At 38.8% G+C, this 13,862-nt stretch overlaps 1 protein-coding gene across 1 annotated transcript in view; it reads left to right on the top strand.

Annotated features, from left to right (window-relative positions):
• The window catches only part of LOC126281238 (uncharacterized), a 201,012-nt gene that overhangs the window by 7,420 nt on the left and 179,730 nt on the right, over positions 1-13,862 (top strand). Inside the window, exon 2 of the mRNA XM_049980010.1 lies at positions 8,393-8,594. Within this exon, the coding sequence (XP_049835967.1) occupies positions 8,395-8,594 (200 nt within the window). The 5' untranslated portion in view covers positions 8,393-8,394. The remainder of the gene's footprint in view (positions 1-8,392; positions 8,595-13,862) is intronic.

Below are 13,862 nucleotides of genomic sequence, written 5' to 3'. Positions count from 1 at the left end.
ACTGGGTATCCGGAATGACACTTGTGGATGAGAGAATGAAATTTTGATACTTTATTTTAGTTGGTGCAATCTAGTGTACAGGCATGTCAGTAAAGCCATATACAAGAACAGACTAACTCACTCTTTCATTGTTGTTGTTGTTGTCTGCAGTCCTGAGACTGGTTTGATGCAGCTCTCCATGCTACTCTATCCTGTGCAAGCTTCTTCATCTCCCTGTACCTACTGCAACCTACATCCTTCTGAATCTGCTTAGTGTACTCATCTCTCGGTCTCCCTCTACGATTTTTACCCTCCACGCTGCCCTCCAATGCTAAATTTGTGATCCCTTGATGCCTCAAAACATGTCCTACCAACCAATCCCTTCTTCTAGTCAAGTTGTGCCACAAACTTCTCTTCTCCCCAATCCTATTCAATACCTCCTCATTTGTTATGTGATCTATCCACCTTATCTTCAGTATTCTTCTGTAGCACCACATTTTGAAAGCTTCTATTCTCTTCTTCTCCAAACTAGTTATCGTCCATGTTTCACTTCCATACATGGCTACACTCCAAACAAATACTTTCAGAAACGACTTCCTGATACATACATCTATATTCGATGTTAACAAATTTCTCTTCTTCAGAAACGCTTTCCTTGCCATTGCCAGTCTACATTTTATATCCTCTCTACTTTGACCATCATCAGTTATTTTACTTCCTATATAGCAAAACTCCTTTACTACTTTAAGTGTCTCATTTCCTAATCTAATTCCCTCAGCATCACCCGATTTAATTTGACTACATTCCATTATCCTCGTTCTGCTTTTGTTTATGTTCATCTTATATCCTCCTTTCAAGACACTGTCCATTCCGTTCAACTGCTCTTCCAAGTCCTTTGCCGTCTCTGACAGAATTACCATGTCATCAGCAAACCTCAAAGTTTTTACTTCTTCTCCATGAATTTTAATACCTACTCCAAATTTTTCTTTTGTTTCCTTCACTGCTTGCTCAATATACAGATTGAATAACATCGGGGAGAGGCTACAACCCTGTCTCACTCCTTTCCCAGCCACTGCTTCCCTTTCATGCCCCTCGACTCTTATGACTGCCGTCTGGTTTCTGTACAACTTGTAAATAGCCTTTCGCTCCCTGTATTTTACCCCTGCCATCTTTAGAATTTGAAAGAGAGTATTCCAGTCAACATTGTCAAAAGCTTTCTATAAGTCTACAAATGCTAGAAACGTAGGTTTGCCTTTTCTTAATCTTTCTTCTAAGATAAGTCATAAGGTCAGTATTGCCTTACGTGTTCCAACATTTCTACAGAATCGAAACTGATCCTCCCCGAGGTATGCATCTACCAGTTTTTCCATTCGTCTGTAAAGAATTCGCGTTAGTGTTTTGCTGCTGTGACTTATTAAACTGATAGTTCGGTAATTTTCACATCTGTCAGCACCTGCTTTCTTTGGGATTGGAATTATTATATTCTTCTTGAAGTCTGAGGGTATTTCGCCTGTCTCATACATCTTGCTCACCAGCTGGTAGAGTTTTGTCATGACTGGCTCTCCCAAGGCCGTCAGTACTTCTAATGGAATGTTGTCTACTGTGGGGGCTTTGTTTCGACTCAGGTCTTTCAGTGCTCTGACAAACTCTTCACTCAGTATCGTAACTCCCATTTCGTCTTCATCTACATCCTCTTCCAATTCCATAATATTGTCCTCAAGTACATTGCCCTTGTATAAACTTTCTATATACTCCTTCCACCTTTCTGCTTTCCCTTCTTTGCTTAGAACTGGGTTGCCATCTGAGCTCTTGATATTCATACACGTGGTTCTCTTCTCTCCAAAGGTCTCTTGAATTTTCCTGTAGGCAGTATCTATCTTACCCCTAGTGAGATAAGCTTCTACATCCTTACATTTGGCCTCTAGCCATCCCTGTTTAGCCATTTTGCACTTCCTGTCGATCTCATTTTTGAGACGTTTGTATTCCTTTTTGCCTGCTTCATTTACTGCATTTTTATATTTTCTCCTTTCATCAATTAAATTCAATATTTCTTCTGTTACCCAAGGATTTCTAGCAGCCCTCGTCTTTTTACCTACTTTATCCTCTGCTGCCTTCACTACTTCATCCCTCAGAGCTACCCATTCTTCTTCTACTGTATTTCTTTCCCCTATTCCTGTCAATTGTTCCCTTATGCTCTCCCTGAAACTCTGTACAACCTCTGGTTCTTTCAGTTTATCCATGTCCCATCTCCTTAAATTTCCACCTTTTTGCAGTTTCTTCAGTTTTAATCTACAGGTCATAACCAATAGGTTGTGGTCAGAGTCCACATCTAGCCCTGGAAATGTCTTACAACTTAAAACCTGGTCCTAAATCTCTGTCTTACCATTATATAATCTATCTGATACCTTTTAGTATCTCCAGGGTTCTTCCATGTATACAACCTTCTTTTATGATTCTTAAACCAAGTGTTAGCTATGATTAAGTTGTGCTCTGTGCAAAATTCTACTAGGTGGCTTCCTCTTTCATTTCTTAGCTCCAATCCATATTCACCTACTATGTTTCCTTCTCTCCCTTTTCCTTCACTCGAATTCCAGTCACCCATTACTATTAAATTTTCGTCTCCCTTCACTATCTGAATAATTTCTTTTATTTCATCGTACATTTCTTCAATTTCTTCGTCATCTGCAGAGCTAGTTGGCATATAAACTTGTACTACTGTAGTAGGTGTGGGCTTCGAATCTATCTTGGCCACAATAATGTGTTCACTATGTTGTTTGTAGTAGCTTACCCGCATTCCTATTTTCCTATTCATTATTAAACCTACTCCTGCATTACCCCTATTTGATTTTGTGTTTATAACCCTGTAGTCACCTGACCCGAAGTCTTGTTCCTCCTGCCACCGAACTTCACTAATTCGCACTATATCTAACTTTAACCTATCCATTTCCCTTTTTAAATTTTCTAACCTACCTGCCCGATTAAGGGATCTGACATTCCACACTCCGATCCGTAGAACGCCAGTTTTCTTTCTCCTGATAACGACATCCTCTTGAATAGTCCCCGCCCGGAGATCCGAATGGGGGACTATTTTACCTCCGGAATATTTTACCCAAGAGGATGCCATCATCATTTAATCATACAGTAAAGCTGCGTGTCCTCGGGAAAAATTACGGCTGTAGTTTCCCCTTGCTTTCAGCCGTTCGCAGTACCAGCACAGCAAGGCTGTTTTGGTTAATGTTACAAGGCCAGATCAGTCAATCATCCAGACTGTTGCCCCTGCAACTACTGAAAAGACTGCTGCCCCTCTTCAGGAACCACACGTTTGTCTGGCCTCTCAACAGATACCCCTCCGTTGTGGTTGCACCTGTGGTACGGCCATCTGTATTGCTGAGGCACGCAAGCCTCCCCACCAACGGCAAGGTCCATGGTTCATGGGGGGAAGCACTCTTTCATAGGGAAGATGAAATATCACACCAAAGAAAACTAGTTACTCTAAAATCAATGTACAATGAATATTGATAGATACTAAGTCCCTACAGATTGATACATTTATCTTGAAGTTTTCCTTATGTAACAAGTATTTCATAAGATTTTGGGACTGCAGCTGGATGATAATGACTTCTTGCAAGTATGTCCATTTTTAGTATGAACATAGTCATACACTCTAGTCATAAAATTCATCAGAAGAAGGCTGCCTGATTGTTAGCCACTGTGTTGAGGCAAGAAAGCAACATCATCTCCTCATTATTCTTGGATCAGCTTTTTATTCGGTCCACTTATCTTCATTGTGGCATCAGAAATTTTGCATTTTCTATCGGTTAGTTTCATTTTTCTTGAATTTTTTAATGAAGGTGCACTGATCTGTTTGCCCTCCATGAAATTAACATTTTTCTGGAATGAAATATTATAGAAATAACTGGAGATAGGGAAAATTTCTCAGCTTGAAACAGAGATGTTGTTTATACTAATGATTTATTTGTTTTGTAATATTGCCACATGTTACAAAATAAAGTTAGTCAAGTCCCAACTTGACATCCACATTAGCTTTGTGATTTTAAAATTTTCTTTTTGTGCGTATGTATGTTTTGATTACAACAAATTGTAATGTAATGCTGTAGAAAATCCATATTATTTTGATGACTTATTGCCAGTAGGAGGCCATCCAAAGTTTATGATGACTTACATTGAGTCAGCTGCTTCATTTACAACATTATGGACTGGATATCTGAAAACAAACACGGCTATACTTTTCAACAGAATGAAAAATGCTCCTCTCATAGCTAAAAAATAATGTGAATATGTCCCTGGACAGATGTAAAAGAAGGGAACAAGCTTTTTGAGTTATCTGGCTGCCTCAGAGACATTTAAATCAAAATATCTTGAAATATTCACATTTTGTTACTTGTTAGTATTAGCTTCCATGTCATGTAATGTAATGCATCATGTGAATAAAATGACATGATACATAATGTCATGTTGTATTACATGACACATGCTTTCATATCATCCAAAATGGCATTTGTCGTGTCATGCAGTGTGACACAATTTGTTTAAGTTTGGGATGCATGCATCCCCACTCTGAGACACTTACTATTACAGGTGCACACCCACTCTGGGTTTTTTCTATTGTGAATGCACTCTCTAGACACACATACATTTGTGTCTATTTGTTCTTACACCCCTCACCAGACATGTAACAAGGGATAGATTTGGGGACGAAATGATCTCCTCAGGGAAAAAGATCAGCTACCTCCAACCAGAAATTAAAAAAATATATATATATTAGCATTCCCACCAGGAGCAAACCCATAAAACTTTCTAGACCTATTACATTCTCTTCAGCCACATGATATTATCGTTGTTTACTATGGCTGGTGAATCTTTTGGATTTTTGGCACAGGATCAGAGACTTTAGATGATAAATTGTAAGATGCATGTGTACCAACACTTTGGAGCAAAGAGAGCTCACTGCCCTGGAAAAGTGGGGATAGCTCATAAAAAGTGCAAATATGTCAAAATGTTTTGATTTAAATTCCTGAAGCTGCCAGATAAGTGAAAACGCTAATTCCCTTCTTTTACATTGCTAACTCTGCCTAGGTCATATACATCTTTCTTATGTTAAAATATGAGCATTTTTCATTCTAGTTTAGCTTTTACTCTACCACGAAATGTTGCAACAACAAATCCAAATTAGTCACTATGATTGGCTGAAATAAGGAGAAGAGCTGTAAAACAATGTATGTGTGGCAAAATACTATCAACTGTTAAATCCTGTACAAAATTGTTGAACATAATCTTGTTTTGTCAAACAATAAATGTTCAACATGATAGCATAGTAGTTTTTGAAGATTTTACGTGCACCTTTTGTGCAACTTTAAACTGACTATTTCATGGCAGTGGAAAAGCTTTCACAAAGCCACAGAACAACAATTAATTACACACTATATATGTTTACCTTTTTACAAAATTTGAGGTGATTCACATGTTTGAAACATGAAAGTGGTACACATGAAAAAACCTCACAAAAAATGTTTTTTGCATATAAAATATGAATGAAGCTAGATCTTTGAAAGAAGGGTTTCAATTTTATAATAAGAATGCATTTTTTATGTAGGCCTATTTGTTTCACTTGAAACTGTTTCCAGGCATTCAGTTCACATAAAAATGAATTTTTACTTGATACCTTTAGCTTGACTGTAAACTAGTGTATCTTGACGATGGATGAAGATTATTGGAAAAAAATGCTTTTGATTTTATCCATTTACATACATTCATGCAAAGTTTGGACTGATTCATACAAGCTGAAAATACAGAAGTGGCATGCTTAAAAAAACTCCCAGAAAACATGTTTTTTTGCATGTTTTTTCTCACACAATCTTAGGAGTGCATATACAAATGATGCCATTATCTGAGCCCTAATTTCAACCCAATTAAAACCTTGTACAAAAGAAATTAATCAAATTAATCAGTTCAAACAATTTGCTGGATACCAGCTCTGGTCCATCGCCCAAACCTTGCTTAATATATTGGAACATAGCTATAGTAAGACAGATGTTTGAATAGTTATACAAATGGTAACTGGTCTGTGCTAAACCACAGAATTTTCACTCCATGTTCCTAGCTCAAGTATCAACTGAGCACCAAAACATGCCCCCCCCCCCCTGCCCTTCCCCAAAAAACTGCAATTCTGCGTTGTGAAAAACATCAGAAATTACACAATATGGCGTTGGTCAATTCAGTGACTAAAGATGTATGGAGTACCTGACACCATGCAAATACTAGAATACATATTACTGTATATTTTACATTAAGAATTAATTATGAGAATGCTTTGTGCATGTTGTGTATGAATTTCATTAATGTTAACTCTAATCATATGTACATATTCTATAAACTTAGTCCACATTATTTCAATAAAGGAATTGTTTAAACAATCTACACAAGATGTAACTAACTAATTGTCTAGACCATTTAAAAAACAATCCAATTAATTTTATTTGCCGATTTATTACTGTAGATGATGTGTGTGCACAGCTCCATTCTATAAACAGAACGTTAGTCAAAGAATTGTCTGGAAAGTTAATTTCGTACTTTGAAAAATTTATAGCTAGAGTTTTCTGGGGTGAAAAGTGGATTATTGTTATTGCTTAGCTTCTGGAGGATACAATTTTGCTGTTGACTACTGCATGACTAATCTGGACAAATTTGATGAAAAATGTACCAGAAGAGGTCTGTACTGCAAAAGAGAGAAAATATTTTTTTTTTTTTGACAGAATAGTGCACATGTACATCAAGGGAAACAGGATTTTAAAGACCCACTAAATACACCACTGTTTCCACCTACAGACTGTATCTACATCTACATACATACATACTCCGCAAGCCTGCATATGGCAAGTGGTGGAGGGTACCCTGTAATAGTACGATATAGTGCACAGGATTGATGACGGCGATATGCATGTGGGCAGCATTTGGTTTACTGACGAAGCTTATTTTTACCTGGACGGCTTCATCAATAAACAGAACTGGCGCATATGTGGAACTGAAAAGCCCCATGTTGCAGTCCCATCGTCCCTGCATCCTCAAAAAGTACTGGTCTGGACCGCCATTTCTTCCAAAGGAATCATTGGCCCATTTTTCAGATCCGAAACGATTACTGCATCACACTATCTGGACATTCTTCGTGAATTTGTGGCGGTACAAACTGCCTTAGACGATACTGCGAACACCTCGTGTTTTATGCAAGATGGTGCCCGGCCACATCGCACGGCCGACGTCTTTAATTTCCTGAATGAATATTTCGATGATCGTGTGATTGCTTTGGGCTATCCGAAACATACAGGAGGCGGCATGGATTGGCCTCCCTATTCGCCAGACATGAACCCCTGTGACTTCTTTCTGTGGGGACACTTGAAAGACCAGGTGTACCGCCAGAATCCAGAAACAATTGAACAACTGAAGCAGTACATCTCATCTGCATGTGAAGCCATTCCGCCAGACACGTTGTCAAAGGTTTCGGGTAATTTCATTCAGAGACTACGCCATATTATATGCTACGCATGGTGGATATGTGGAAAATATCGTACTATAGAATTTACCAGACCGCAGCACCATCTGTTGTTGACAATTGTAACTACTGTAATTTCGAAAGTTTGTCTGCCTGAAAATGTACTGTTGTCCCAAGCATATTGCAACAAACGGTGTATTTCTATCGCTGCTCGTTTAGTTTGTATTGCCGTTTCAAATATACCGGTCATTTTTGAAACACCCTGTAGTTGTCATTTGTGGTATCTTGTTCCTTTCTTGCCCTCTCACTATGTTTACTGACAAGTTGCAGTGCAGATCTGTCAGAGTTATCCTCCATATATTTGTTACTTTTGTTGTTTAACTAAATCTGCCAAATAAATTTTTACTATTTTATAGCATTACATCAGTAATTATAGATATTGATAACTGTCAACTTCTCAGAAAGAAAGATGGTTTGCGAAATTATATTGTTCAGTAGAGACAAGTTTCGGGACAACTGACAGAAAGACATGGAAGTAGATAACAATACACTTTGCTTTTGAAACTACAGTTTCCTTTTTCAAGGAAGAAACAAGAAATTGTTAGGGGAGGGTGAACTGGTGAGAGGACAACCAGAACTCATAAGGTGATTTATTCTTCTTAGCTTGGGTTCTGAGAAGGTTATCTCCTAGTCCATCATTCTCCAGTTATATACTCTTTCATCCCTGAAGAAGGAACATATGGTTCTAAACGTTAGGAGTGTTGTTGTCTACTTGTATGTTTCTGGAGCTGTTCTGAAAGCTTTCAGTCATGAAAACAATAATTTAATGGTCTATCTTTCCATCTATGAATTAAGGATGCTTATAACTTTCAGGTAACTAATAATTTTTTATCTTTCTTGAAGCAGAAATGCTATATGGTGACTATGATCAGGAAATGCAAAAATATGATGCCTTCTGCTATGAATATTACTGCAGATTAAGGCAAAATAATGCTGCATTATACCGAGCATTATATGAAAACTGGTACAGTGCAAATAATTTTTACCCAGCACATTATGGATGGATTAGAGACATGAATTTCAGCAGCAAATTTTCTGACTCGGAGAGGTATGTAATTTTTTGATGTTGGGAAAAGAAACTTGATTTGACAGATAATGATGTAGTTTGTTGATCTGAATGTATTTAAAAAAAAATACCATCCTGGACTGATATTAATAAGTGAAAATTTCCCCCATTAGCTTCACCTATCTTCCACTGTGCCTAAAATGAGAAATAACGTTTCAAGAACCCTCCTACCTCACCTCCCCCCCCCCCCCCCCCCTACCCCCCAAAATGGTGTTCAGCCAAAGAATCAGGCAAAATTTGAGCCACACTCTCCATCAACTGCTCATTGAACTGCTGTCATGTCAAAATACTTATGCTTCAATCACATCTCAAATGCCTTTATACACCTCATTTCATTTTATTTTTTTATTTCTGGAATATCAATACTTTCATTACTGTATGATTAAAATTACTTAATAGTTGACACTTCAGCACCTGGAACTTAGTTACTCTACTCAGAGCTGTCACCATCACACAAACTGTCTACTGGTGTCAGTGTGTCATAACAAAGCATCAGTTCACTTCCAATGCTTGAGTAATTTGATTTACGTGCATAATCTGTTATTGGGCACTGCCATCAGAACATTTAACTAGTGCCAGCCGTAATACAGAAAAGTCTGTTCCATTCATATTACACAAGCTTTAACAGAGGTGCAACAGATATCCAGTGAGGCAAAGCTGTAGTGCCACATGACAAACATCAAACAACAAGCAGTTTTAATCAGAGTATAGTAGTAACACTGTTTTTTTGGCTGTTCTCTTGAAATATGCAGACTCTGTCATCTGCAATCTTAACTGTTGAAATATGATTTCTTCCTGTCTACATCTACAGCCATCCTCTAAAACCACAGTGAAGTGTGTGGCAGAGGGTGCATACCATCGTGCCAATTATTAGAGTTTCTTCCTGTTCCATTCAAATATGGAGCACAGGTGAAATGGTTGTTTGAATGTCTGTGTGTGCTGTAATAATCCTAATCTTGTCTTCATGATATATATGTGGGTGATAAGTAGGGGGTTGTAGTATATTCCTAGAGTCATCTTTTGAAGCCAGTTCTTGGAACTTTGTTAGTAGACTTTCTCAAAATAGTTTAAGTCTATCTTCAAGAGCCTGCCAGTACAGTTTCTTCAGCATCACTGTAACATTCTCCCACAGGTCAAACAAACCTGTAACCATTCATGCTGCTGTTCTCTATATATGTTCAACACCCCCTGTGGAAGAACCCTGGAGATACTAAAAGGTATCAGATAGATTATATAATGGTAAGACAGAGATTTAAGAACCGGGTTTTAAATTGTAAGTCTTTTCCAGGGGCAGATGTGGACTCTGACCACAACCTGTTGGTTATGACCTGTAGATTAAAACTGAAGAAACTGCAAAAAGGTGGAAATTTAAGGAGATGGGACCTGGATAAACTGAAAGAACCAGAGGTTGTACAGAGTTTCAGGGAGAGCATAAGGGAACAATTGACAGGAATACAGTAGTAGAAGAATGGATAGCTTTGAGGGATGAAGTAGTGAAGGCAGCAGAGGATCAAGTAGGTAAAAAGACGAGGGATAGTAGAAATCTTTGGGTAACAGAAGAAATATTGAATTTAATTGATGAAAGGAGAAAATATAAAAATGCAGTAAATGAAGCAGGCAAAAAGGAATACAAACGTCTCAAAAATGAGATCGACAGGAAGTGCAAAATGGCTAAGTAGGGATGGCTAGAGGACAAATGTAAGGATGTAGAAGCTTATCTCACTAGGGGTAAGATAGATACTGCCTACAGGAAAATTAAAGAGACCTTTGGAGAAAAGAGAACCACTTGTATGAACATCAAGAGCTCAGATGGAAACCCAGTTCTAAGCAAAGACGGGAAAGCAGTAAGGTGGAAGGAGTATATAGAGGGTCTATACAAGGGCGATGTACTTGAGGACAATATTATGGAAATGGAAGAGGATGTAGATGAAGATGAAATGGGAGATACGATACTGTGCGAAGAATTTGACAGAGCACTGAAAGACCTGAGTCGAAACAAGGCCCCGGAGTAGACAACATTCCATTGGAACTACTGACGGCCTTGGGAGAGCCAGTCCTGACAAAACTCTACCATCTGGTTAGCAAGATGTATGAAACAGGCTAAATACCCTCAGACTTCAAGAAGAATATAATAATTCCAATCCCAAAGAAAGCAGATGGGAAAATTACCGAACAGTCAGTTTAATAAGCCACTGCTGCAAAATACTAACACGAATTCTTTACAGACGAATGGAAAAACTAGTAGAAGCCGACCTCGGGGAAGATCAGTTTGGATTCCGTAGAAATACTGGAACACGTGAGGCAATACTGACCTTACGACTTATCTTAGAAGAAAGATTAAGGAAAGGCAAACCTACGTTTCTAGCATTTGTAGACTTGGAGAAAGCTCTTGTCAATGTTGACTGGAATACTCTCTTTCAAATTCTAAAGGTGGCAGGGGTAAAATACAGGGAGCGAAAGGCTATTTACAATTTCTACAGAAACCAGATGGCAGTTATAAGAGTCAAGGGGCATGAAAGGGAGGCAGTGGTTGGGAAAGGAGTGAGACAGGGTTGTAGCCTATCCCCGATGCTATTTAATCTGTATATTGAGCAAGCAGTAAAGAAAACAAAAGAAGAATTCGGAGTAGGTATTAAAGTCCATGGAGAAGAAATAAAAACTTTGAGGTTCGCCGATGACATTGTAATTCTTCAGAGTCAGCAAAGGACTTGGAAGAGCAGTTGAATGGAATGGACAGTGTCTTGAAAGGAGGATACAAGATGAACATAAACGAAAGCAAAACGAGGATAATGGAATGTAGTCGAATTAAGTCGGGTGATGCTGAGGGAATTAGATTAGGAAATGAGACACTTAAAGTAGTAAAGGAGTTTTGCTATTTGGGGAGCAAAATAACTGATGATGGTCGAAGTAGAGAGGATATAAAATGTAGACTGGCAATGGCAAGGAAAGCGATTCTGAAGAAGAGAAATTTGTTAACATCGAGTATTGATTGAAGTGTGAGGATGTCATTTCTGAAAGTATTTGTATGGAGTGTAGCCATGTATGGAAGTGAAACATGGAAGATAAATAGTTTGGACAAGAAGAGAATAGAAGCTTTCAAAATGTGGCGCTACAGAAGAATGCTGAAGATCAGATTGGTAGATCACATAACTAATGAGGAAGTATTGAATAAGATTGGAGAGAAGAGAAGTTTGTGGCACAACTTGACCAGAAGAAGGGATCGGTTGGTAGGACATGTTCTGAGGCATCAAGGGATAACCACGTTAGTATTGGAGGGCAGCGTGGAGGGTAAAAATCGTAGAGGGAGACCAGGAGATGAATACACTAAGCAGATTCAGAAGGACGTAGGTTGCAGTAGGTACTGGGAGATGAAGAAGCTTGCACAGGATAGAGTAGCATGGAGAGCTGCATCAAACCAGTCTTAGGACTGAAGATCACAACAACAACACCCCCTGTTATCCTATTTGGTATGGGTTCCACACAGTTAGCAATATTCTAGAATGGGTCACGCGAGTGATTTGTAAGTAATCTCCTTTGTAGACTGATTACACATCCCCAGTATTCCACCAGTAAACTGAGGCCTACCACATACCTTACCCATGACTGAGCATATATGATGATTCCATGTCATATCTCTACAAAGTGTTACCCCCAAGAATTTGTATGAGTTGGCCAGTTCCAAATGTGACTCACTGATATTTTATTCATAGGACACAAAGTTTTTTCATTTTGTGAAGTACACAATTTTGCATTTCTGAACGTTTAAAGCAAGCTACAGTATCTGCAGCCCTCTGAAATCTTATGAAGATCTGACTGAATATTTTTGCAATATAATGTAATTCGATAGATAAAAAATCTGCTCCCCAAGTGGCAGCAGGAGAATACGCATATAGAGAAAGGTTTTATGTACACAAGCTTTCAGAGCCAGTGGCTTCTTCCAGTACAAGGGTGGAAGAGGAAGGAAGAGGGGTGAAGGAAAAGGACTGGAGAGGTTTAGGAGAAGGGTTAGAGTTCAGAAAAGTCATCCAGAACCCCGGGTCAGGGGAGACTCACTGGATGGGATGAGAAGGAAAGGCTGATTTTTGGGAGCTGCAATGAACAAGATTTGAAAACCTTAGAGCTGAAACATGGAAGAAAGGGTCATACGAAAGACACATATTACTGCTAAAATATTGTGCACAAGTTAATAAGAGTGAAAAGCTAAGTGCTTTGTATGTTACAGAGGTGGGAGGGGGTTGGCGAAAAATACACGTCAGAAAATGAAAGATGTAGAAAACTCTAAAACTGAGTGAAGAAGGGAGTAGTTACTGTGAAGAAATGTTGAGACAGAAGAAATTAGTGCAAATTAAGTCCGGGTGGGTTGTGAGAACCAAGGCATGTTATAGCATGAGTTCCTACCCGTGGAGTTCTGAGAAACTGATGTCTAGGGGAAGAATCCAAATGGCATGTGTGGTGAAACAGGCACCAGTGTCACAGGTGTCATGTTTTACAGCATGCTCTGCCAGTTAACAGGGCTGGTGTACGTGGTTTTTAGGAGGGTGCATAGGGCAAGTCTTGCAATAGGGATGATCACAGGTATAGGAGCCATAGGGTAGGGAGATGGGTGCAGGAGGAGCATAGCATCTAACAAGAATATTGCAGAGATTGACAGGATGAAGAAAAGCTATTCCAGGTGTGATGGGCAAAATCTCAGACAAAATGGATCTCATTTCATGGCATGATTTTAGAAAGTTGTGGCCTTTTCAGAGACCAGGATGAGTGACGAGTGGTGTGCTCTGAAGTTATTTTTTTGGAGGGATCAGCAGTATCTGGATTGTATGTGATGGCCAGGGGAGTATGTTTTTGAACTCAGCTGGTGGGGTAATTACTTCCAATGACAGATGAAGTGAGAATGATGCCATATTACTGTAAAGAGTCTGCATCCGAACAAATACGTTTGCCTCAAATGCCAAGGCTGTATGGGAGGAAATTTTTGAAATGGAAAGCATGGAAACCATCAAAATGTAAGTACTGTTGTTTGTTGGTAGGTTTAATATGGACAGAAGTGTGTAGCTGCCTTTTGCTGTTGATGACATCAAGGAAAGTGGCATGGGATTGGGAATAGGACCATGTGAAATTTAATAAGGAGAAGGTATTTAGAGATTCCAGGAATTTTTAACAGGCCAGCCTCACCATGAGTCCATACAGCAAAGATATCATCATTGTATCTAAACCATATGTAGAATTGAAGGCTTATGGATCCCAAGAAAT

This window comes from Schistocerca gregaria, chromosome 7, assembly GCF_023897955.1.
Source record: "Schistocerca gregaria isolate iqSchGreg1 chromosome 7, iqSchGreg1.2, whole genome shotgun sequence".
In the NCBI taxonomy this organism is placed as follows: domain Eukaryota; kingdom Metazoa; phylum Arthropoda; class Insecta; order Orthoptera; family Acrididae; genus Schistocerca; species Schistocerca gregaria.
Note: the sequence above shows the minus strand (reverse complement) of the source record. Positions and strands in the feature narration are given on the sequence as shown.